This window comes from Melopsittacus undulatus, chromosome 3, assembly GCF_012275295.1.
Source record: "Melopsittacus undulatus isolate bMelUnd1 chromosome 3, bMelUnd1.mat.Z, whole genome shotgun sequence".
Taxonomy (NCBI): Eukaryota; Metazoa; Chordata; class Aves; order Psittaciformes; family Psittaculidae; genus Melopsittacus; species Melopsittacus undulatus.
Window position 1 is genome coordinate 78653259 of NC_047529.1, and position 27880 is coordinate 78681138.

Here is a 27880-nt window from a genome sequence, read left to right on the forward strand (position 1 = left end):
TGCACAAGTCCAGGTAGATGACGACAGCTGCTCTGCCCCTCACCATCAGTTCTACAGCCCCATCATAGAAGGCCACCAAATTGGTCAGGCAGGATTTTCCCCTAGTAAAGCCATGCTGGCTGTCACCAAGCACATTTCTCTTTTTCATGTGCCCTAGCATGCCTTCCAAGAGAATCTGCTCCCAGATTTTGCCAGGCACAGAGGTGAGACTGACTGGTCTGTAATTCCCTGGGTCATCCATTTTCCCCTTCTTGAAAATGGGGGTTATATTTCCCTTTTTCCAGTCATCAGGAACTTCACCTGACTGCCATGATTTTAAATGTCAGTGCTGTTTTCCTTAATCTGCTCTGGACTTGCCAGAGGTAAATTTCCAATTAGTGTTTTCTTTTCTTTCCTTTCCTTTTTTTTTTCCTGAACTGTACTGCATCATAGACATCACCTAATTTCATCAAGTGCCTATAGGTCAGGGATCTGGCATGTGTCATTTCACCTCCGAGAGGATATTTCCAGTAAATGTAGTTTTCAGTTTATACTAAGAATGGATGTTGAGATGACTCAAAAAACTTCAAGGTAAATTGCAAGTGAGCTTTCCAAATTTTATTTGTCAAAGACACTGCATGTTCAGCATGTTACAGTATCATAGTCAGTAGCTGGCTGAAGAGGTGACCAGCAGTTCTTCAGTAGGGAAAAGTCAAGGAATATAGCAGGAGCTACTTTTGTAAATAGGCTAGAACGTGACTATTCTCAGACAGAGAGCTGTCAAGTTTTGTCTTCTACATGGAACTGGAACTGGAGCAATTGTTTTTGTGTACATGACAATAATAAAATTGTGTTTCTTTTTATGAACAGAAGTAGCTCTGCTCACTTCAGGACAAAGTGCAGGATAGCTACAGGCTGGTCAAAGCTCTCCCTGTCAGTCCCTGTGTGAATTCTGGCAGCACCTTTTTAATCACTGCCTGTTACTGTGAAAATGTATTACATGCAATATTATTGTGAAACTTCATTCATTGCTTGTAAATAGTTAGAAATCTTGAAACCTGTAGCAATAATTTTATTTTAAATTCAGGTCTTCTTTCCAGTGTTTTAAATTGAAACAAAATGCTAGAAAAGACCATTGCAATGAGCAATATAATCTTTTGCATATCAAACACCAAATGATTCCCAAATCCCACAGTTTAGTTTGCGGGTTGAGCCTGTGCAATGTACTTTGGTCTTAATGTAATAAAGTGTATATGAGTCCATTTAAGCATGAACCTTACAGTGATTGCCCATTCTCTTTAAACATGCCTGTGCTCAAACATGTTATGAACTGAAGTCTAAGTGCTTGGAAACCAGTGGATTTAAAAATCTGTAAACACTGCTGTTTGTGAGAGAGATTCTCACTTGTAATCCTTAAAAATTGTTCTCATATGGCAAATTCCAGCTTTGATTTCATATAACGTCTTCAGCTTCGGGGTGTCTCCCAACATAAGCAGAGGCAGGACCAAGTCCTCATTCACACTTCCAGCTACATTAACCTGAATAAGTAAAGATTATATCCTTCCCTTTAAAGAATCTCCTATGTAAATCAGCAAGGGCCTTAAGGAAGGGCATGAGCTTGAGATGCTAACATTTAACTTTATTTCACATTCTGAAGCTTCCACAGTGCTTGCAAAACATTAATTTCAGACATAGTTTAAACTAGTAGTTATGTATCTGACAGCCATGCTGGTTATGCACCAAACAGTCTGTGGTTTTAATTTCCCTAATCCTGGGAAGATAGAAAATATGCTTTGATATCCAGTACAGATTTCAAGAGGAAAAAAAATACAGTACATTTAAGCTTCTCTTTCTATAGACATTATATACTAAATATAGTGTAATACGAATAATAACATGCTGTGAAATGTTCTACTGCAAAATGATTTCACTTTCAAAGAGCAAGAAGGTTCATCCAGCTGGGCACACACTGTAGGCCAAGGAATTCTGCCTTTTGCAGGCGTGCTGAAATAGGTGGCATAACCTACTCTAGAGCTACAACACTGTGAGCACACTTGTGCATGTAATAATGCTCACCAGACTCAGTAAGACTCTAAAGGAAAAGAAGTATTATTAATGAATGAAATAACACAACTTTCTTTCTCCAGAGGACTATTGTTTTTCTACAATGAGCCAAATGCAGATTGGCAGTCTTATCAATAAGTCCTCAGTGTACTAAAACTCATAGTGTCTGCAGTGAAATGTTCTGTAAACAGTAAATGGTTGTTTTTCTAGTACGTATATCTCCCTAGAAGGGAAAATGTTGCACGCTAAAAATAAAACAACGAAAGCCAGTCAGTAAATACACGCAAAATAATTTGCCTTTACATTAAGGAATACTTGTGGTTTGCAGTAAGTAACACTTGTAAGCTCACTGTTTGCAGCAATATTTGCAAGTGGGGTGATAATGGGCTGGAAGATTCAGAGAACAAAACCCATGCTTTTTGAGGGATGCTGAGCTCAGCAAAGGGATGCATGGCTGCCAGTCTCCAAAAGCCTGGAAAGTAAGATGCTAAGCATTTTGCTTGTTCTCAAAAGCTGCTGAATCCTTGTCCACCCCAAAAGACAGATAAGGATTTGTACACAAGCACAGGAGCAGCCCTCTAAGAATCAGGAGTCCTGCAACTATAGTTGCCCAGCCCTTTTAGCAACAACAGGCTTATTTGTAAGTGAGAAGATTGCTTCTCTAGCTGTAGAAATTCTTTATTTGAACATGAAATATATAACAGGAAAGTGATGCAGTGAGACCTAAATCAGGCCTGATTTGTCTGTGTCATTTTCAAATCCTGGACTTTTTTCACATCAGTGAAATTAGTCTCTACTAAGCCAGGGGTTAGCTTGACATGATACAAGTATAAGAATCAAGAATATATGTTAACCTCAATTAAATAATCCATCTTTATCTTCATATTCCAGCTAATTGTACAATCCCAGTATTCAGCTGTAGATGTCTAAAATCTTGCTTTAGTGAAAGACAAGATTTCAAAGAATTATTTGCCAAGAATAATTAAATCGTGCAATTTGAGAAAAACAGTTTGAAATAAGGAAATGAGTAATCCCATAGCAAAATGGGAAACTTAATTAAAAAAAAATAGTTGTCATTCATGCTGCTTATCTGGATAACCAGAACTAGAAAAATGAAACACAAGGAGTTCTGCTCCCATACAAGCCTTAGCAGCTATTAAAATGTGTCTACCTGTTCTGCTGGCTGAAGACACAAAACTCTTTATAAATGTTACCATTAATTTTGTGAGTTATTAAAAACTGCTCTTTGCATGAAGCTTCATGTGCTTCAACAAGCTTCAACAAGCTTCAACAAGCTACCCTAATATGGAGTCTTTTAAGATCCTCTACAATCAGCCTACAACCACAGCCAGGATTGTGACATTGCAAGTTCTGTGTCTATAATTCCTCAGACAGAAGCTCTTCTGTGGTTATAGAAAGAAGGTGGGTAATGGGAGGTGTTCTCTGAAAATTTAACACCCTTGAAAAAATACATAAAACCAGAATTTTTTTTGTTTGTTTGATTTAAAGAAACAGAATAATGAAATTTGCAGAAAAGTGTGTATCAGTAATCCCTAAGATGATTTGCTTCTTCAGGAAATGATCTTTCTTGTGGCACCATTTTCTTTCATCTAAAATAAAGGAACAGTGGTTACAGTTACAGATACAGCACTATAAATACAGAAGCATATGGCACAGCAGTAAATTAGAGCCAGCAGTGCAAAGACAAGTGATCCCTTGGACAGTGGGATATTGCGCACTAAGAAATCGCTGCTGCCCGCCCCTGGGCAATATATGTTCCCTCCACAATGGCAGCTGGAGACTCCTCAGAGGTCTTCTTCATGCACAGAAAATTGTTGAGATGATTGAGATTCCTCATAAAATACACATGCATGTTTGCCTCAGGGACCTAGCTCAGGAGTCTGGGAAAGCTTTTATGATGGTTTCATAGGCAGGAGGGGGGGTTTGTGTGGAGTGGCAGATGCGGAGGCTGTTGTTAGACCAGTGGAATTCAGGTCGGCTCAAGCTGTTGGTGGTGCTTCCTACAAGGGTTGTGGTGGTATTTGTGGGAGTGAGGGTGATCAGCTGACTGTTCGTTTCCACAGGGAGAGGAGGACACTGCAGGAAAGGGTGGAAGGTAGACGCACGGAAGCTTGACTTCCTGGGGAAAGAGTTGGCCTGCTCCAAGGATGCTTGCCGCTGGAAGGTGAGGCTGGCCAGGCTGAGGTTGCTCCGACGTTCACAGCTGCTGTTGCGGTAAAATCCAGTCCTGCCAGTAGTATTGCCATGGGAGGATGGTCTGGACCGACGGCTGAAGGTTGAGGAATTCCCCTGGGAAATGTGGGCACTAGCTCTGCGACGGGACAAGCACGTAAACAGTGCCCAGATAATGCCTCCAATCACCAGTCCGATCACCATTGACACTGTGAAGGCTATTGTTATCTGTTCTGAAATACAACAACAATACACAGCAAAGTTATTTCATTAACTCTGAGGGATTTTCCTGCCAGAAAATGAGTTGAAGATGGCAGCCTCCTTAAAAGATGAACAAACCCTAAGGTCTTTGTACGTAATACACAGACTTTACAACACAAAACCGGCAGTTCAGATTGCTTTCCCTTTATGGTGTTTTTTTATTTTAATTTGCATAATTCAACAAGATCCAGAAAGTAGCTTGCATTTAATACCAGTTTCTGTACCAATGCAAGGGAAAAATCAGTCTCTTCCAGAATCAGCCACCCACCAGCGACAAGATGTGCTAAGAAACTGCCAAGCATATGCTTCTGTGGGCAGTATGAGGTGCAGATTTATGCAAACTTGTCATGTTTATAGATGTTGATGTTCTATGTTTATGTGTTTGCAAAATCACCTATTACAACAGTGATGTAGCTTCTACCACATTTTTAAAGGAGTAAGCCTTATATTTATTAAAGAACGAGAACATGTTCCATCCTTTTACTGCTGGGTAACAGCTACTTTAAATCCTCATACTAATTAATGTAAATTAATATATCCTAATTGGTCAGAGATAAACATTAGTAATAGTAAGTCACCTGAATATTTCCCATCCCCAATGCCCAGTTGAAAGGTGCATTACTCTGCTATTAAGAAAAGTAAATTTCTGGATCTTTTATAAATGCTTTCAAGAATCAAGAGATCTGAAAACAAAGAAAAACATGGCTAGGATTTCTTTCTGAAATGAAATTATTTACTTGTATATTTCTAAGAATAGGACTGTTACTTCAGAAAACTTCACCTACTTTTGCAACTGAGCACCAGCTTTTTTGCTGTTCTAAAAAGTTTGGAGATACGCTTTTAATCCTGGATAAGGCCTGAAATGAACAAAAAACCTTTATAGATCCCTTCAAAATTTAAAAATGAATTGGATCTTTAACAAGAAGGGAGATCACATTGACTACTGGTGGAGCAAAGAGGGAATAAGGGAAAAAGAACAACACAACAGCTTGAAACATGTTTATTCTATCTGTCACGGAATCACAGAATCCCAGAATCCTGAGGGTTGGAAGGGACCTCAAAAGATCAAACCCCCTGCAAGAGCAGGGTACATCACACAGGAACTTGTCCAGGCAGGCCTTGAATATCTCCTATGTAGGAGACTCCACAACCTCCCTGGGCAACCTGTTCCAGTGCTCTGTCACTCTTATTCTATAATGTCCTATCATGCTTGTGAACTATTTGTACTAAAAAGGAAATTGTATTCATTAGACAGAGAAAAGTGAGTAACTTGTGCAATGTACAGAAGCTCAGACTAGCTAACGCTGTGCCTGTCTGATCCTCATAACAGAAGGCAGCAACTCCAGGATTGGGGTCAAAATGTTAGAGCCCAAAAAGGGCAAGATGAGAGTAGGCTCAACATTTTCTTGCAGGGAAACTGCTGTTAAAGAGTTTCCCCTGAATTTACGGTGCTGCACAAACAGTCCTTTTTCAGAAATAATGACACTGAATCCAAGCTGTGAAGATTAGCCACAGCAGGTGTTGAATAGGCAAAGGGAGCAAGTGGCTGATGGACAGCCATGGAGAAGAGCACATAGTGAAGGGAGAGGAGAGGTGCCAGGCATAGCTAGTGGGACCAGCTTGCAGGCAGAGGCACCCTAGTATGTGCCAACAGATGCCTTTGCTCAAGTCAGGCCTCAGTGCCTACCAAGGCTTAAACTTAAAGCAGGTCACTGCAGGAGGGGTAAAGCAAACATTTACTTTCTTTTCAGCAGGGAAGATGTAAATAATTACTGGTATAATTGTACTTTAAGAATTAGTTATTATTACCTTCCTTACCTACCTTCTTTTCTCCAGTGACAAAACGTTAGCTGTGTGATTCATATTTGCAATTGGGGAAAATTAGCTCTTTAAGCACCAGAAAGTTTAGCATAAAATTTTCACAGGGTTCTGGGTGGGGACTCCAAGCAGCATTAAACTGAAGCACAGCCTTTGCTGTTGCCCATCAGACCCTGACAGAGGGGCAGTATGCTCGCCCAACATGCCTTTGCAGGTGTGGTTCCATGTGAGACCAGCTTTATCATGAATTACTGACATCACCATGAATCTCCTATCCAGGTTTATTCACCTTATATTTCTTTTAGGATAGCCTTGAAGTTCCATGAGGCCCAGAACATTCAAGCTCTAATTAAGCCATGATATTTGGAAGGCTGTACAATCCTACTGTTGCTTGCTTGTAACGTCTGCTTTCAGATAGTCTTATAACCATTATCCTTTTCAAATGGGAGAATAAAGACTGGAGAGGATAATGCAAAAGATAATGTTGCAGAGCATTCCTCCCTCTTGGGAACACTTTGTTGCCCTTTTGTTCGGAGATGGATCAGACTTGACCCTAAAATATAATTTTGCTCCAAGCCCTCATTTCTACATCTAAGAAACTCTTGACTAGGTAGACTAAAGTCAAAGGGTGATTGACTTTTCTGCTTTTTTGCAAGAACCCACAGGCAGCATCCTGCACTGCAACTTCTGGCTGCAGATCAGAGCTTTGTCATCATTCTGCCCTTTATCAACATCTTCAGAGGCACAGCAGGAATTAGCATGTCCCTTTTGGTCAGGAATAGCCTATTATGCCATTTTAATAGATTTAATACATTCTGTTACTGCAATTTCCTACTCATACTCCTGGAGGTGGGGAGGGAGAGCCAGGACTTTGTGACCTTCAGTTGAGTAAATCCCAGGGGTATCCTAAAGACAGCAGTTCCCAAGTACTAAACCTGCAGTCTTGAGTACCCCCTACTGTTGTCCATGCGTGTCTACAGGTAAGTGGAGCAAGAACTAGTCCTTTCTTAGGCTGATTTCTTTCACACCTCAGCTGGAATGCTTGTTAGGTTATTATATTTGAGACTGCACAGGGATAGCCCAGGTACAGGGCTCTGTGCTGCTCTTTGATATCCCAGCTCCTATTTGGGCTCTCAGTTCCAGTGGGCAGGAGGCAAAGAGGATCTCTGTGGGGCTCAGCAGCCTGGAGAGTGAGCACAATCACAGCAAGCTGCATCAGCGTACCTGGCTCTGGGGTTGCCATGCACCATGGTGAGGATTTGTCCCTATATCCTTCTAGCCATAATTTTCACCAGCTGCACAATCAAATCAGCATTTCACACTGTTAAAAGCAGATGAGGGAATTGACAAAAGTATCGAGTGCAGCTCTTCAGTCCTTCCCACGTGCTGTTCCCCTGTGCTGGAGGTACAGCACAAACAATTATCCCTTTGGATAATGTCTTCTTTATTTTTTTTTTTTTTACTTTGATTCTTTTATTTTTCTACCTCTATATATGAATGTAAAAATAGAGGGTTAAATTATGCCGTGCAGAACCTCAGCTGGCTTTACACTGACTATTGCAGTGGCCATATAGTGCCCCAAATGCTCTCATTCCCATTTGGACCTACATTTATTCTTATTGGTTCTAGAAATATCACCAGACCCATTTGTTTCAGACACTTTATTCTTTCTATTCCCAGACTCTCTGTGACTTCAGTGGGGATTTTGGATCACACTAATAGGCCACACTTGCTTTTATGTTCACTCCCTGCAGAGGATGAATGTCACTGAAATGTAATTCAGTTCTAAAAACTAACGTTGAAGAATTGTAAATCTACGCCCATTGATTTCCTCTGCCCAGTGATCATAGCCCTGAGGTACATTGGAGAAAATATTACCAAACAGAGAAAGAGATCAAAGGCAGAGTGGGACTTGCTGCACCTGGGATTTTGAGGGGAGCAGCTGACTTTCAGGGAGTTGTTTTTCTCTTCCTTAATCTGGCAGGGCAGAACTAGCCTTTCAGGAGAGTCAGAGCAATACCCACACAAAGTGTCTCCCACAGGGCCACTGTAATATCTTATGGTTTCCTGAGAACTGTTCATGTCATTCTGTCCTCTGCTTTTAAGGAAAAAAGAAACTGGGATAAAGTAAGGATGCTTCCAATAACAATAACTCCCTAGGTGCTGGTTGCCTAAATGTGTTTTGATCTGTATGTTTCTCAGGCTGCTCACGCTGCTTACTTTATTTGGTTATGCCATAACCAAAAAGATATGGTACTCCACCTCACTCCACCTCAGTCCACCTCAGTCAATTTTCTCCTCTCTCACTTCTAACACCAACTGAGCTGAAGGACAAAGGATTTTTTCAATCAGATTTTTTTTCTGTCTCAGGACAGACTTTGAGATACAAATCCAAAAATAAAAGGATAAGGAAACAAAGCTGCTGAGTATCTTAGCTACACTACCTTTCTTATCTATGGTATTTCCAGTGTGTCCATGAAAAAAATGTTGGTGGTTCAGAGCCCACAGTAACACCTATGACTTCAGGATGCTATCCCCAGACCTAAACACCAAGCCAGCACGTCTGTTAGGACAGCATCTATCCAGATCAGGCAATTCATTCTGAAGTCCCTCTCTTCCCTCCTCTCTGATTTCTGCATGCAGCGTTAAGCAAATAAAGTACTAAAGGTTTGTACAGGGGGTTATTGTCCTCTCTTTGAAAAGCTTTCTGTTGGTTTTTGCAGCTTTCTGCAAAGCTTTCATAACTTTCTGTAAACTGTATATATGAAGTGTTAGTATATATCCTACTGAACTGATAGCCTCTAGTAAGTCCTTAACACTCTATAGAATCCCCACAGGAGAAATCTGGACATGTTATTAGTAAAGATGATAGACTGCCTGATAAGGTATTTTTCCTAGCACTCAGCTCTGAAATAATTGCTTCACATACAGCCCGAACATCAGCAGCAAGGCCAAACAAACATCATATGAACCTGTAAATCTTCTGAGAAGTGAGCTACATTCTCTCTTTCCTTATATTAGGATATACCTCACTAAAATTTGGCAACACAGTACCTATGTAGACTTGTCAGCCCCTGGATCAACAGAAATCTTCCTATAATAGATTTGCTTTCTGTGATGGAGAATCCTGCCTCTATTGTGGAGCTTAGCAAGATCCTTGGAGACGTACTCAGGTCAATCCCTTACTTTTGGAAGGGTTTCTTTTTCCTTTCATGTGTATGGACCACATCAGATAACAAGGTGTTCCTTTGAATTTGAAACATGTTTGTATTGAGGATTCATTTTCCCAAGGAATCTCCCTCTTGCCCTCAGCTGTGGCTGCAATGGACTGGAACAGCATCTTGCTCCCAAAAGTCAGGAAATCCTGATTTGCATTGTTCCTATAACCTTATGATAAATTCCCCAAGGTGTAAAATTAAGATGGGCACAAGATCTGCCTTGCTCCATACTCACAAAATATGCATTTGTAAACTTTTCAGATGGCCATGTGTATGAAAGGATGGCAGTACCTTTGAAAATCATGTCAGTAGCAGCTTCAATGAGAGCATCACAGAGCAAGAACCAGGGTGGGGTGGGGGAAGATAGGACAATGTACTGAACACAAAGGGAAGAGAAATTGAGAAGCATCTTTTAGTCAAGCTGTGCACACATGACTTGAATTTGAACCGAATCTTTGCCAATAATAGCTGATAAAGCTAATAAAGAAACAGTTTTCCAAGCATCTGGTCTGCTCATGCTATTGCTAAGCACAAGTAGGCAGAGACACTCATAGCGTGAGATGATACCTACACATTTTATTTGATTTCTAGTGGGTGACTTTCAAATATGACAATTTTCTTTATGTTTTGGAGCTGTTAGTTTTTTGTTATTGCTTTACTAAAAGGGAAATAATGAAGTAGTTATATCTTAGTTATTAGAAGAGGTAAAGTATCTTGTCAGTCAAGGACGGCCTTGTTCAGCATTCAAACTCAGCTTGCTACAGAGATGTTTTATTCATATTACATTAGACCAGGATTCTGCAATTTTACTTCAGCAACTCAGAGTAATTCTACCATTTTTCTTTTCTTTCACCTGTCCAAAACTAGCATGAAGCATTGCATACCTGACATCCAAAATTTATTCCATGCAAGCTTGCATGCAGAATGCGAATTCACTGATTTCAGCAGTATTAGCAATAAGATGTATCAGAACATACCACCATGTTGTATAGCACAAAAGAGCTATTTTCATAGTTTCAATCAAAAATTTGGATGTCTAATTTTATTTCCATTTTCATTCTTTCCTTCTCACATTTTTGTGAGCTCTCTTTTCTTTATGTGATTTTATGTGCCAGTGACTCAAAACTTGTCTATGTAAGCATTCCTCCCCTTACACACACACATGCTTCTGCACATGCCATCAGCTTGCCTTAACCTAAAGTTGAAAAACCCTGACAGCTGTTAGAGGGTTTGATCTCAGACATGGAAAAATCCAGCTGAGCCTCTGTGTCACCCTATATTTTTTCCTGAAATGAAAGCTTAGTGTTAAAAGCTGGTATAAAAAACACACAAACCCATATGTGAATTCATAACTGAGCATTGCACAGCTTAGTGTAGAGCACCAGCTAGCGTGTTAAAGCATGAACTGCATTTTACAAATGACAAATCTAGTAACCTGACTAATAAGAATTATTCAGACACTATATTACTGGAGTTTCAGTGCCTCAGCTTTTCAAGTGAGGCTCAGGGAAGTCACAATAGATGTTCAGAAAACAGCCTCATTTATGCAAAACGAAACAGAAGCAGCCTGGGTCCATCAGTTTGAACAAACTCATAGCATCTTCCATCAGCTATAGCAAATATATATCTCTAAGCTGGACAGGCTGCAACTACTCCTCACATGTTCCGGGCAGTAAGTTTGGAAAGGAAAAAATACTCTAGGCCCAGAGTGCTACCACTTTTCTCCACTATAGAATGTTTGAAGTGATTTTAACTATTTTATGCTGGTTCTACCAACTCCAAGAGAACTTAATTTAAAACCAGAGCTGGTATAGGTAACCATCTTCTGTGCTGCTGTTGCCATGCTGTGCTCATAAATGCAATTCCTTTTATCTGACAAGTGTTGACCTACTATCTTCCCGATCTTTGTCACTAATTGTATTAGCAAAACAACCTCTCATTAATCATTTGTAGGCAGTCCATGATTCAGTTGGGTGGGTGAATCTGTTGCTGTGTAATATCAACCAGCTGTGATCTTAGTCATAGCAGAAGTTTAAGAAAGGTCACACACAATTCTTGTGAGAAGAGTGAGAGTGACATGAGACAGTACAAGGAGGTTCAGGTAGCTGTGAAGTCCAGGAAACAAGCAGATGAAGATGGTGGCATCCACAGAATCTGTGGGAAAAAAAAGCTGCAAGAAAATCAGACTGCAGGACATGAGAGCTAACAAACAAAATCAGTCAGATAGTTAGGCTGTCAGAAATGTCAGTGCTCTGCATTCAGACACAGCTTGCTAGAGAGGTGTTTTATTTGGCTTGTGCTAGTGCAAGGTTCTTTTCTGCAGCAACAGAGAGTAATTCTTGCACTTTAATATCTAAACAGTTGGGTTTATGTCCACAGCAGATAAAATAAAAAGTAGAACAAAGGCAATGTGAAAACATGTTTCTATCTGTGAGGGCAGGTAAGAATTAGAATAGATAGTTCAGATAGGTGGTGCATCTACTTCCATTAAAGATTTTAAAAATCAGTGTCAGTCAGGAGTTGTTGTAATATAGTTAATCCTGTCTTGATAAAAGAAGGTAGAACAGATGGCCCCTCAAGGACCATACTGGTGGTATTTTGTGCAGTTTCTAAGACTTTATTCGACCATGTAAGCAAATAGGCTCCAGAAGCGTCTGAAAAACTGCTAAGTAAATGACAAGTAAAAAAAAACCCATGCAGTCTGTGCCCTTGGACTAATTCTCGGTTTCAAATGCAGAAGAGAGGCTGTTTATTAGAGGATCAGTCACAAACGAGCAACCTACTCAGGAACAAGATTGCCCTCTGCTGGAAATTTATTCTGGATAGCTAAACAACACTCAAACCACCTTAATTCTATTAAAATTGGGTGTCAGAAAAAGGCAACAAGAAACATTTTGATAACAGATTAAAGAGAAAATTAGTAAAGACACAAAACACAGAACAGCAGTGAATTACACTGACGTGAACACTTAGGAGCAGCATTTTGCAGAGGCTTAAAAAGTAAAGTAGACTGAGGCACAGCGTAAGTGTTCAGAAGCTTAGTGAAGTAAAGCTAACACAGTTTTGTGGCTTTCTGCAAATATTTGTGTTGATGGAGAAGCATGAGGCTAAGCGTGTTCTTAAATTTATATTTCTCACTATCCACAATGATGTCCAAAATGATCTCCCTGCACCAGAGTGCATTTGCTTTGTTTACTAATATGCTAATTTTATTGTGATAAAAATACAGAAGAGTGGAATATGCCATCTCAGTATTGCACAAACCAACTCAGAGATGATGATGTTCCCTCGATATTACTGGCAGTTGATTTTTACTGGAATGATAAAGATAATTGTAATAATCAGGAGGAAACATCTAAGATAGAGATGTCAGCATGTTTAATGTAATGCCTTTGGCATAACTATATAAAACAAGACAAAGATTCCTTTATGCAGACAGAGATAGAAACTTTGTTACTGAGTGGTTTCCTTATGGTTCCTAATGCATTACAAAGTCTGTAACATAATTTTAATCTTTTCCACTTGTGCAGCAATCAATCCTTTGGTGAAGCACTCTTAACTAACCTCACAAAACCAAAGCATAGCCCTGAGCTGTACTGTCTCTGCATGTACCTCACCCAAACAGTAAATCACAATTTGCTACAGTGCAATATGGCCTTGTAGTTATTACTTAATTGATAAGATTATTTTACAGAGCCTGAGTATAAAATAATTTGCTATATGAGAGCCTGGGTGACCAGCCTGGAATCTTAATTAGGATTTCCTAAAATTCTTAAAATTAAGGAGGAAATACCAAAATATGTGTGCTACATTTAAGAAAACAGAAGGCATCCAGGGTTAGAGCAAAGCACAAGGTTTCCAGGTTACTGGCAGTACTGTACTCTTCAATTAGTTATCTACAGTTCAGAAATTTTAGGGTTTTTTTTCTTTTTACTTCCTGTGTGAACATCAGTCTGTTTCAGAGATCTCTTTTGAATCAAACTTTTCTATGAATACTAATTTCAGTGTGGGCTAGAAGACATAATTAAGTAGTACTTACAAGAATCTGTGCAACCATATGCTGATAAATTCTGGTATCATTTCTAAGTGACATGATTACAGACCTGGAGTATTAGTCAGCTCTTGATGACCCTTGTCATCCTGATAACAGATGACACAGGCTGAAGATTCAGCGTGAAGTGAGACATTGGTACTTGTTCCACGTGAGACAGTGATGTTTGGGAGGCTGAGTTTGCATCAAGCTGGTCCAGGTCTTACTTGCTTAGATACTCCTGCACTCCAGAATAAACTGAGCCAACAGTTGTCTCCTTCATTTATACTCTGTCTGGGTAATTTATGCAACTTCCACAGAAGCCATGTGCCTGCTTGGTTGGCTCATTATTCCACTACCTTGGTAGCATCCATATAACACCTTTTTTTTAAAGCAAAATCAACATATGTCAGTTAAATGGTCAAATATGGTATAAATGTGTGTTAAGATCCTGGATTGTGAAATCAAATGTCTGAAACAGGGAATTAATTTTCTTCTGCAAATAAAATGCCACAGAAGTAAGGCAGAGACCTCTCCTAAGAAGCAGAAACTGCCTCGTAGTTTGCTTCAGGAAGCATGTATCAGAGCCCAAACAAGGTTTTGCATTGCATTGAACTGAATTTTTTTTTCTCCCCCGATTATTTTGCTGAAAATTTCCTAGGCATTGTTTCATAACAATGCTGTATATATTTGTGTTCTTGATGGAGTTTGGTTGAGATTATCTAACAGATAAATCTGAAGTTACAATTGCCTCATTTTCCAAACATGAAAATCAAACTCTCTTTTCCATCTCCTCAAGTAGAAGAGGAATAATTTATGTTAGGAGAATAATTTAGGATTGCTTAGTGCAAATTTAACTACTACACAATAGGTTTCAAAATCTGAATAAGTACCTTTTATTTTGTATAGGAAGTGAAGCTTCTACCTTGAAAACAGGAAGAAATTAAGTTTTCTGTACTGTTATTGATAGTCTCTTTTTATTTTTTTTTTCAGATTTTCTTTTTATTTTTTCCCCAGGCAAAAGGATAGGGTTATGACGTGAAGATAACCTTACAAAGACAAAAGGGTCAGTCGTTAGTCCCGACTGTACTTTGTGATCTTCTGTGATAGTGGACATCTCATTTCATCTCCATACTCCAGACTAATCTGTGTAAGAGAGATGATACCACTCACAGCCACTCATTTGGTTTACAAAGACTTTCAACTCCTGGTTAAGCGAATTGCAATAATAAAATCGGAAGCTGTGTATAAATACTGAGCATTTTTCTTCAACAGCTCATGTGACAATAAGCAGCACCACATATTCAATACAGTAGGTGTAATTGCCAAAACATGTATATATTGTGCGTTTAATTAATATTTAAATAATACTCTGAAGAAACTTTGCCTCTTCCTTCTGTGTCCTTCCTGCTAATGATAGTTAAGCATTTGACGAATCAGTGGCTGTATGGAGGGGTTAGGAAAGCAAGAAAGAAGAAGTAATTGGGATGCAACAAAACATCGCCTGAGGATGACAGACTCACTTTAAAAGAATAATTTATACACAAGAAAGAAATCATGCTCTGAATAGGCATAGTGCAAGAACAAGACTGGTCTCTTCATGACATAGTTTGTTGCTTTCATCCAACTACAGTAATACTCTTTTCTTTGGGCTTGCCAGAATAAGGGCAAGGAAAAAAATCAGTCTCTCATTAATATCTACTTTTATCTCTCTGACAGAGCTGCAAATAAGATCTTGGAATGGATTTGTATATTACCTTCCTAAGTGTAAGGTCTGACTATTGATATAATCCCTTTTGCTTCAGTAATGGAAGGGATAAATTCCACTTGCTTTTCAAATTTTTTGCTTAACTGATAGCAAAATACTCATAATTGCATTAAATTTGGAATAATTTGCCATTCTGCCTCTTAAGAGGACAGTATATGATTTCTTTGATAAATTTTTATGTAGGGTTTATATAAAACAACAGTAGTCTAGAAGTTGATACAAAATGGTACCTTCAAAAGCTAGCTGGAAAATAAAACACAGCATAAAGCTAAGACACAGTTCTGTCTCCTGGATAAATCAGTGTGGCAGAGTATGTTTAGATTTGCTGTATGACCTTGACTTCTGTCCTTGATGGAGCACAGAGGAAATGCTGTTTTCCTACAAGTTTGGCATCAGGATAAGTGGCATTAGAAGGTGGCAGTGCAGCATCTCTTGCCTGGCTGCTTCAGGCTCGCTGTAGCAATACTTGAAGACAATGAAACACAGCCACAGCCACTCCAGCCCAATACTGCCACATGCTTAAGAAATCCAACTGAAAAGCTGCATACAAATCATCCCTTTTCAAACACAGCTGAGAGGGAACAGAGATGTGGTATATCCTGGAGCAGAAAGGGAAGCTGAGCAATGCCTTCCTTTTTAGTTACATCACAAGTTTTAGATTTATTTCTTTCTTGGTATGAGAGTATTTCTGCGGGATTTCAGAGGAGATGCAGTATTACAGAAGAAGGAGATTCACTGCTGTCATTTGCCACTGAAGGGCTGATCTTCAAACACAGTTACTGCCATTGCTAATGCCTCACCATCACATGCTGTCTTTTATCTTTCTTCAGTTAAACCCACACCCTTGTTGCCATTTCTCTCAGCATTAGCACTATTTAAATGAAAGCTGTGTCCTATTTGAGTCACTGACCTAGGCTGCTCTGCTTCTGTCTTGTGACGCATTCCAAGCCAGCTCACATTGTGGTCAGGGGAGCTGGAAACAGGAAGATCTGGTGACCTTGACCTGGTAGATAGGACAATAACCCTCTTCCCTGTAGATATCTTAACAGGTTCAGGCAGAGGAAAGGTGGTATGTGTGGGTCTCTGCTGCCCCAGCAGCCCTCTAGCTACCATGACAATTATAAACATTATGTCTAATACTTAAATCAGCTTCCGACCACTTGAGCACTTGCGAAGTGATTTAATAATGTGACATTTTCTACCTCTCTATCACAGGATTTTCATGTGGATCAGTATCTCATCTGAAGTGGAACAAAAGAGATTGCCATTAGTCAGGGGAAATCTCTGTTGCTGCAGAAGCCATGTAGCAAAAGCTACTTGGATGCTGCTGGGCCTTGGAGGATGTACAACCCTACAGCCCCTCTCCAAGAGGCAAAGAATAAAGTCTTGGTTCCTATTTAGTTGAAGCTGAGTTTTACTGGTGTTGCCATTATTTGCTTTTATCTGTGGACTATGTTCTCAGGGTCTGTCTGAGGTCCTAGAGTGTGGCATTTGTAACAGACAAACCAATCTGGTCCCTGTCCTAAAATCTCTGCCTAGCTGTATAGGATTTTTACTGTCCTGATTTTTGTAAATTCACTATGCGGAGAAATCACTGTTATTCTTCATCATTGTGAAAGAAGTTACTCATTCAAATAAAATCTTTGGTTAAGTAATCTGGAAGTATGGCTTCACTACTAAATCGGTGGCATCATGTAACATTGCACTGAGGAGCAGGAGGGAGAACTTGGAGGTATGCTAGATTTAAGGCTTGTAACAAGATCTTACACATTTTGATGATGTACCATTACTTTAAAGATCTCGTCTTTCACAGTGTTTTTTAAATGTATTATATTTTATATCTGTGCTGTACATCTGTTTCTCAGATAAATGTACTTGAAAAAACTCAGTGTGTTTACGGGAAATATTTGCAAAAACAGAACCATCTTTCTGTTTGATTCTGTGTCACATTTTACCTCATTGCCTTTCTCTTGACAATATTCCTATGAAGCAGCACAGGGAATTTTCTCTATTTTTTTGAATAGGGACCTGCAATGTGGAGGAACTATCTGTCTTATCTTCCAGAAACTAATGAGTTAATGCATCCCTCCTTCCTATTTTATTAGTTTTTGTATTAGACTACTTTACATTGGGTTGTCTAAATTCACATGCTGTTTACTTATACTAGAACCAATAGTTGAGGGCATTTGAATTATATGCTCTTCAAAACAAGCTCTTTAGCTACTATCAGTACATATGCTTGGCTGTGAAATTGGAATGAAAGACAAGCTGCTCTTTGTTATTAGAGGTCATAAGGATATGCAAAGGTAGCTTTGGAGATGTACAACTTTTGTGTTTTTTTCCCAAAGGCTTCAGCTGGAATAAGGAGATAATATTAGTCAGAAGATGGAAGGTTAAGAAAGTAATAGAGAACTAGCAGGGCTCTAGGAAACCTCTAATAGCAAATCTGGAAGAAGGAACCATTTATTGGATTGGAAAAGATAGGTGGGGTGTTGGAAGGAGGGTTTGTTCACATACAATTTGCTCTCATTTTAACTCTATCAAGATGGGGACAGAAGTCTGCTCAATTATTTGAGTCCTTCAATATCACACACCAGGAGGTAAAGCCCTGAGCTGCAAGTCCTGACTGATGGATCAGTATCCCTGATAAACCAGATTTCAGACTCTGAAATTCAAGTGTTAAGCAACCAGACTTACTAAGGTAGTGCATGATAAAGCATCCTGGGAAGTCTGAGCAGGAAAGTTATTGCTGCAGATGTAGTCAGTGTATCTCAGATGGGGAGATGCAGATTCAGGCTGAAGATGGCATTTTATACATATACATATATATATGTATGTAAATAATAATTATGTTTATATATATCATGAAGTCAGATATATGGATAATCTCTTCTTCTGATAGCATTTGCTAAGCCCATTCTGCTCCTTTCCCTTTCTTTCACCACATATTGATGAATTTGTCTTGCTTTTAATTCTGATTCTTATCGGGTAATTAAGGCAATGAGCATAAAAAAAAAAATCAAAATGGACAATCAGTTATCACTGGAATACGATTTTAATTTATTGTCCCTGGTAGTAATATGAATGGAGAACTGCTCCCTTAGGTATCAAAAATATAGTGTGGTGTTTTGGGTCATGGCAATACTCATACTGGCACACTAAAAGGCTCCATGCTCTTTCAGTCTAAGTTTTCTGAACAGGACAATATCCTGCAACTTGGATAAGCACTGAAAGGAACTATTCCCTAAAACACTAGAGCAGGACTGCATCATGAGTTTGGAGGAAAACATTTTGCCCCTCTTCTCCCATTGGGACTGCTTCCAACAACAGAAGCCTGTAAAGTCTGATGTTGTCTGACTCCAGCAGAGTGATTTCAAAAGAAAGAAGCTTACTTGGTCCAGATTTTTACAGGCATCAGAGATTTAACCCAAAGTCTTTGCAGAAAGAGAATATATCTCTTGTGAAGACATTTATTCCTTGTGATACGAGCCCCTTATGCTGTGTGATATGCTGCAGATCATTGCACTTTTAAAATCATTGGGGTTTACCAAACCACAGAGAAATGACAAAAAAGAGACCAATTGCAAGAAAAAGAATCTAGTTTATCAAGAGTATCTTCAATCACCTTTTGGCTGATTGTCACAGATTAAAATACCAGGAAGTATATGCATGCTAGGGTGAAATCCTGAAAAGTAAGAAGAGGGGATTCAACAGAAGAAGGAAAACAGCAATTCCGGAAGTACATCCTTGAGGCTGATACTGCACCTGAATCCAGAGCTCCTGTTTTCCTCCTACTTTGTCAGATTTTCAACCCCTTTACTAAGAAAAAAGTCTCCAGTGTTGTAAAGCATGTATATTGGCTCTATGTCACACATTCAGTTCCTCCTATCTGCCAGCAAAAGAATTGCATCTTCAGCTAAACGGAGTCCCTATTAGCAGCACACAATCTACCAGGATAAAGGCCCTCTGCGGTACTTTGATTTATGCTGGTCTTTTCCAGCCATCAAAATGGGAAGAGTAGTAGCCTTGTAGAAACTATCACTGCCACATCTGCTATCAAGAGTTCCACAAGTGGCTCCAAATTGTGGCCTTTGTGTGTTCACATTTCCAGCAGGATAGCTGAGTCTTTATTTGCTGCTGCTAAAGCTAGACTGCAAGGGTACAAAGTGTGTGAAAGGGAGAAAAGGGAATGCAAAAAGACCACCCAGTTATGCCGGAAATGGCACTGATATAGTCACTAGAGTGGAAGCCAATAGGCTTAACCTAGTCATCACGCAGGTAGCCAAATTAATCTTTTTCTTACTTGCAAAGAACTAGACTGGATTTGCTGCTGTGGCTTCTGTTCTCCCACAGCTAATACCAATGAAGGATCCCAGAAGAAAAAACAGGTCCCATGCCTGTCTACGTCGGACTTTCCTGTATTTGATGTCTGTGTTACTGTTCATATTTGCCTTTCACAAGTAATATTTTAGTTCATAAAGAGAATGATGCAAAGTTCTTGACCACCATTATTGCTACACCAATAACGTGATACCACAACACTGTGTCAGATGTTAGAATATACTCATCCCTAATGATCTCTTTTCCAGTGAAGTATATAGTCTGTCTCCTTTCAAGCAGACACATTTTAATGAGGAGAAGACCAATGGCTTGAGGGACAGACAAGGCAAAATTTTACATTATATTTAAATGCATGAGTGCATTTGTAGCTCATAAGGTCAAGCGATAATGTTCGAAGTATTCGTGCCAGGGAGTTTGCAATATATACAAATGCTGGAAGCCAGCTGATATGTGGCATGGTTTCCACACACTGGGCAAATAACACCCTGGATTCTGATTCAAGAAAATAAAATTTGTCGTTAATGTTTTTAAGGTATTAAATTATATTTTTGCATTTTTAGATAGATACTTGAGTAAAGCTAGACTGAAGGATAGCTGATATGTTGATTAATATCTGCTTACACTTTTTCTCTCTGCTGCTGTCATAATGATCAGATGTACTATTTAAATTAAATTTCCTGATCCCAAAGTATATTACTATGTGCACTGCAGAAATAGGATTGTCTCAAAGCCATGTATTATATTTAATTGTGTGCAACTGAAAATGCTTTTAGGAATTACAAGAAATGCACTCGTGGTCAAAATGGAAACATCTTTACTCCCACTGTTAACGTACAAATCAAAATGAACCCAATAAAGACTATATTAAAACAGTAAAAAATGGATAAGTAGTTGATGGATGGGTACCAAACTGAATTTCCCACTCAGTTATTGCCAAACCTCCTTTTGAAACTACCAGTTAAAATAAAATAAAATAAAGATTCTCTGTCTACAGTTCAATGTGATGCCAACAGCAGTGAAGTTCAGCAGATGCTGGCTTTAAGTGCTTCTCATGCGATCCTTCCTGAAGTACCACACTGTGGATTCCCACTGTAAAAGAGGGTGACCAGAGGTTACATAGCTTCATAGAAGCTGGCACCTGAAAGATATGAGCTCCTGCATGTTTGTAGGATTAATGATTGATCTTCATTTCCAGCAGAACTCACTTTGGGACAGCAAAACTACTTGTTTGCTTCTTCTGTTTTACTCTGCTCCATAATTTAGCATTTAAAAAATACTGGAGAATGATGAAGTGAGGTGAAGACTAAATTCAAAAGAATAATTCCTGCAAGATCTGTATCTAAGCATGTTATCAACTGTCCAGGCTATCACTTACTCTACACTGACCTTGAAAACAGTGTGCTTTTTTTTATACTATTATTTGCTAGGGGTTTTGCACGAATGTATAGAGAGGACTTAGACTACTTAGGCAGTTCACACAGCATGACTGACTTAAATCAAGGTGTGTATATCTTGTTTTTATCTACGCAGCTTTATTCGTACACACTTCCACCAGCCTAGAGCAGTTGTAGGAAGATGTATATGTTCCTACACATAAATAAGCAGTGGACAGTTTAGTTTGTTCATTGTTTTAAAATTCTAACCGTCACATTTAAGATGCTATTGTGTGAAGTTACGACTGGAAACTGGACAGCTTTAGAAAACAGGATTCCCATATATTTTCCAGAGTAGGGAACCAGCAGTTAGACAATAGATGGTTTATAAAATTGCAAGACATTAAATATCATTATGAATAGCTGCTTTAATAATTTTTACAGCATTTATTTTTTCTCAGTTAGTCCTTCTCAGCAAACGCCTGCACACATATTAAAGTTTATACTTAAACCGAGTCCATAGAAGCTTGCTGAGAAGTCACACATGGAAAAGGACATGCATCTTGGCAATGTATTCACACTCACAGCATTACATAGTGGGTGGCTTACAAAACCAGTGAAACAATCTTTAAAGCATACCCTGAAAAACCTGCAGTAACAAGGAAATGTACATTTTACGCAAGGATTCTTAAAGTACATGCTGATGAAAGCACTTTCTTTTTTGCTCTGAAAAAGCCATTTTAGAGTTACATGTAGTTCTACTCTATAAAAATTATAGTTATTATTCAGAGTCCAGCAGACAACCTCCAGACAACAAGAGACTCTGAGACACTAATGACAGTATTTTTTCCACAGCTGATCTTCAAGTATTTCTAAAGATGTCCAGTATCATTATCCTAGTCTTTAGACACAAAAATGAAGTGAGTTGCTCATGGTCTCCCAGTAGGAAAATAAGTGTCACTGCAAGAAATATGGAAGGCATTCGACAGATTCTTGTTTCTTATACTAAGGAAATGAAGGAACTTCTTTCAATCTTCTTGTATAGTTATTTTCCAGTCTTTTCCCGGGGTACTTTTATGCAACAGAAGTCCTATTTTGTTAATGTATATTATTTTTTAGTTTTAGATTATGCACAGATTCTTGGAGGTGTCACTGCTCAACAGCAATAGAATAATAGACAAAACCAGATCATCTTATTTACTAATGATAAATGCTAATACATATTAATGTTAAATATAGGAAGAAAAAAAAAAGTGTTTTGGGGGGGAGTGTTCTCCACAGCTGTTTCACAGAACCTTGAAAGAATTTCAGCATAACATATACTTCCACCTCACACTCTATATGTTTCAGTAAATGAACCATTCCCAGATTTGTGTGAAATAAAACAGTCTTCATGAATAATAATCAAAATATACATTGAGGAAAAAGTAAGGAAAATCCGATCATGAGGCACCACAACAAATTAAAAAAATAATTTTTCATTCTGGAGACATAAGAGTTCATTCCAAATATTGCAGCATGTTTAGTTTCTGCTATCAGAAGATGAAACAGATCGTGTCTGCCATGTAGGTACATCCATTAAATGGTTGAGAATATCTACGTGATCTGAAACTTACTGAAGTCAATAGACACCTTTTCAACCTACTCCAGTAATTAACTTTGTCAAACAATCAATTCTGCCCTGGAAGTTCCTGCTGTCTTGATTAGCTTAAAAACATGATAAAACTTTGTCAAAGAAACATCTGGAAAACAATCTTTTGTCCTGCAAAAAATACAAAATCTATCCATTACTTGGTTCTTCCAACATGAGGCTTTAAAGTATGTAGATGAATTTTTAAGGTAATCATCAGCTAATGTCAGCATCTACTTTAACAATATTCTAGAAAAAGAAACAAAATCCTTACCCCAAAACTTTGGTGGCCATGTGATTGGAGAGAAAGTACTGTTTCTATCCATAACATCCAAATAACAAATACAGAATTGTATGTCCACAGAGGAGCGATGGGTTTCTGAATGTTTGAGATTTAGCAGTTGAAGCAATACTTCCGTGCTGCCAGGGAACTGTGTTGTTTGCCTGAAAGGAAATGTATGTATCACGTTTCCTGCTTGTGGACTCGAATTAGCAAGTGCTTGCCTTATCTTGGAACACCACATGGTTCCCCAGATGGGGGAATAGTTTCCTTCTCGTCATTTCCTTAGCCAGAGCAAATTGATTCAGAACAATACCAAATCTCCTCCTTCTCTGAAACTTTTCAAGCCCCCAAATGTCCAGAGATAGAGAGATGAAAATTCCTTTGTCATTCCTTTAATGATTTTCTATATTGAAGACCTTCCTTAAACATTCAAAAGCACTTGTATTTGGTTGGGATTTTCAATAAGGAAGAAATGTCAACAGGCTTTTAAAAAACATCATGTCATTAGTATATTAATGTAGACATGAGGGATTTTAAGTATTCACTGCTGTTTCTCTGCTAGTTTGAGGAACTAGCTAGGCCTGACAGTGTAACTGTAGGCTTTAGTATTTTAATGAGTGTACTTCAAATTTCCTTTGCCAATTCTCTTCCTTTCCACACCCCATTCTAAAATATGAGCTCCCTGAACACAAAAAAACTTTGAGCTATTTGTTTAGACAGTTTTAATACAATGTAGTGTTAATTCCCCATTGGAAGTACTGCTGCTAAATATAACAAATAGCAATAATAACACCCCTACGAAAGAAAATAACCAAGATATTTAATGACACAGACCCAGAATTAATTGGGAATGTATGAGGATCAATAAATATAAGATTTTGATTTGTGTGATAGATGCTGTAAGACCTGATTTCAACTGTTTTCCCTCCTAAATATATTGTGGACAATGGATGCCCATAAATATTCTGCTGTGAATATCCAGAATCAACTATATTTCTTTTTCACAATGAATATCAGGACTCTCCAAAATTCAGGAATATTCCAATCTTCAGATTTTTATATAACATAATTTTAATGTTGAATTTTTTTCTTTTTTTTTCCGGTCTGTTATATTTGGGACTTTTTTGCATAAAACATAATTTTAACAATACTGAGAAACTCTAATGGTTAATGGAAGATTGATGACTCTCAAAGCTGATTCTTTGAAAACACTAAGTTAAGCATTTGAATGAAAAAGATACAATTTTCAAATGTTTGTGAATGAGATACAACTTGGTAAGAAATGCGATTTATTCAATTTGGTCAGGACATAGATACCAAAGCAGATGATAACCATATACAAATTAAAGAATTATATGACTACAGTTAGTTTTGTATTCTGGAAGTAGGTGGACATACAACAAAGCTGAATTATTGTAAACTATAAAATGAGGAAATGTAGTTATTTTAGTTTACTGGATATGTCTATTGAGATAGATCATTGTAGAAAATAATTAAACACTGACTTTAATGTATTTGAAAAGTAGCTGAGTTCAGACATGGACACTTGTACAGACAATTAAATCTTCCATATTAACAAGTGCATCAAATATGTCAACAGCAATGTGAAGCAGCGCAACAGTTTCTCTCTGGATGTGGTATTCCAAGATGGGAATTCTTTTGTTTTTCTCAAAAACAAATTGCTCATATGGACAGCTGTTGGCAGCAAAGGATCAGAGAAGCTGGACTACCCGAAGTGTTACCTGGGCTGTACATCTACAGTGCTTATCAGCAAATTTTTAATGATTCAGGGTGAGGTAGGCTTGCAATGACTTGCCAAACAGGAGGGTCTCTCAGACCAAACCCTTTCCCACTGTTTACTCTTGCAAAAAAGGAGAAAGAATTGCAAGTCTGTGCAACACAACTTAGCTAAAACAGTGTATCAAATCTTGAGACAGAATCATAGAATGGTTTGGGTTGGAAGGAATCTTAAAGATCATCTGGTGCAAACTTCCCTGCCACAGGCAGAGACACCTTTCACTAGGCCAGGTAGCTCAAAACCCTGTCCAACCTGGCCTTGAACACTGGACAGGGATGGGGCATCCACAGTTTCTCTAGGCAACCTGAGGAATCTTCCTCATCAAAAAGCTAAAGCAGGTTGATATATCATAAAAAATATCTTAATTTATTATGTCAAATATTAGACTAATTTTGTTTCTGTTAATTTTATTTCTGAGTACTGCAAGTATTATAGCAAGTATAATTTTTAATTTTTCTCTATTGAAAAGCATCTTTTCCTGAAAATTAAATCATCATAACTCGAGTTACTCTCATTGGTAAAAAATGCTCATTACCATTCATTATACTGGCAAATATAACATGCTGTCACTTCTGACTGATGGGGGACAGAGGTATGTAGAGGACAAGCTATCAAATACATTGCTGATGTGACTTCAATTCCAACGAAATGAGCAGCCTTTTACTCCCTGAAAAGATGAACTGAATTCTGTCCTTAAAGGTTTTGATTGCATTGATTAAGTGAGGGGAGGTGCTTTGAATTTAGAACAGCACAAGTCCTAACCCTGAAAGAAGAGAAGAACTTTCAGGGTAAATAAATGCGATGGGTAGCATCATGTATTTGAAAAATTGTGGGCAACCAAACCGTAGGTAGACAGGGTAGTACTGGTAGGTGAAGAGTCACCTGCTTCTTCAGCTGTGTGCAGCCTCCAGGGGAGGACTTAGCACCATTGCCAGCCCACTCTGAGGGCAGCAGTTGCTTTCTCTAAGACATTTACTCTTTCTCTGCCAATATATTATGATTCTTCTCTTTATCTTTGCCCTCCAGCAAACCCCTGGTAGGCTAGATGCTTTCTGATTAAAAATACAGAGTGGAGAGATACTTTACTGGGTACCTAGACATGAATTTATTTGAAACCACATTTTTTCAGCTAGCCAGGGCTCATGGTAATGGTGTTTGAGTATGGTCAGTAACCCCTACAAATTGAACACAGATCTTAGCTACTGTTAATCACTGCCAGACAGAAGGATCATACCACTGTCACTAGAAGTGAAAAAGGACCATTGTGTCAGAATTTTAAAGCAACTTGCTGAAAACTACTTTTGAGTTTTTGTGTTGTTTACTGTTACTGGCACTTCTTGAAGAAACATATGCTGAATTCTGCTGTGTGAACCCACAAAAATTTTTATTTCACAAAAAAGATAAAGAATGAAAGAGAATAAAATGAGCATCCAGTGAAACCTTTTCTTTTTTTTCACACTTTCCATCTGGAGATTATAATTTAGGCTGGGATTTCCTTTAATTGTTTCATATTTCATCAGCCTCATAGTTGTCCTTGGTTAGTTTTGCAGTTTGCCGGATGCATGAAGAAATACTCAAGATTTTTTGTTCTTTGACCAGTGATGAAAAATATTCCTGTCTCCTATCGAAATATTAATTTTAAATGCTGACCATAAAGTGACAGAAACTACAGTTTGAATTTACTGCCTTTAATGACTCATTTCAATCCTCTTTAAGATAACACAGCAGATTTCTTTATTTCACCTGCTACAGGTTAAATGGCCTATTTCCACATGCTGTCTCTGTCAGAATGTACCTTTCTTTATGATAAGCCATATTTATTTTTATTGCTTCATCGCAGAAAAAACTTCTGTTTCCGGGAATGTATTAAATGTTGCTAATTTTTCTCCAGATTTTTCAGAGAAAGAATTGTGGATAGGAAAGGCATGAGAATTTCAGACATTCAGTATTCTGGGGAGGGGCAAAACCCTAAGGATATAACCTAAAAAGAAGGCCCCTCACTGCTACTTATGTACTATTACATGATTGGAAATACAATGTCACTGTGCAGAATATGAATACATTTCATATTTACCAGAATATGTACAGAATTTTTAGAACTAATATTCATCTCAAAATTCTTAAACTATATTTTCTCCCTAAAATGGAAGCTTTATATAATTTAGTGAAAGGTGACTGAGTGACATAAAAAGAGGCACTTTCTGCCAGCTAGACACTTTCAGATTACCAATCTTTCTCATGGTATTTGAGATATTGAAGACTGGCTTTGTGTATTTATAGGTGTGTGGGAAAGTGACAGGGAAGGAATTGAAAAGCATTCAGAGCAATATCTATTTTATGTTAATGTTTTTCAGCACTTGTTAAAATTAAGGTGAGGCAGAAATAAAAGGGTTTTTTGAGACAGGTTTATATGTCTCAAATACTTAATACTAAAAGGGACAGTGGGTCCTGCTGGAAGCAATAGTGGTAAACCATGGGGACACAAGCCAAGACAGTTTTAACATCTCTGCACTGTATCCCACCAGCCAATAACCAGGGAGTATGGTGCTATGAGTTGACATTACAGGGCTTGTGGCAGGTCCAGCTGTGCACCACGGTAACAGGGGTCACCCCTGGAGAAACAAGGAGGTGAAAGAGGGAAGGGCAAAGATGAGCTTTTTGGGGTTAAGAGAAAGTCAGGAACCTCCTCTCTCCCTGTTTTGTGTCTGACAACTTGCATGATATTTTGTGATGGCCCACATGAAGCTAGTGGTTTGGACCTCAAATTTAAACTTCTGTTTTTATCAGGCGATTATCAGGAGACTGTGAGTAACCATCCCAGACAGAAGAAAACAAGGCCATTATCTAAGATCTCTTTCCTCATATATAATTAGTGGGATAAAAAGGGGGCATAAACTCACCCAGCTTCAACATCCAATTTGAAGCTTGATAAATTACTACAGAGGACATATGACGTGATTGCTTGTAGGGGCAGAGGATTGTACTCAGCAAGCCAAAAAAACTCTTGGTTCTCTGTTCTACAAATGCACCCTGTGAACCACTTCTTGTTCAGCAGATGAAAAGGAAATCCACCAGTATGCTTTCCAAAATTTAGAAAATATTTAACCAATGGCCAAATTTGCCA

At 38.5% G+C, this 27880-nt stretch overlaps 1 protein-coding gene across 1 annotated transcript; it reads right to left on the bottom strand.

Annotated features, from left to right (window-relative positions):
- Positions 1-582: 582 nt before the first annotated feature.
- MYCT1 (MYC target 1) lies at positions 583-23199 on the bottom strand. Its single transcript, XM_005150078.3, has 2 exons — positions 22950-23199; positions 583-4469 (listed from the first exon to the last, which is right to left on the bottom strand). Exons 1-2 carry the CDS (start codon positions 23197-23199, stop codon positions 3937-3939), a joined length of 783 nt encoding a protein of 260 aa, XP_005150135.2. The 3' UTR covers positions 583-3936.
- Positions 23200-27880: the final 4681 nt, after the last annotated feature.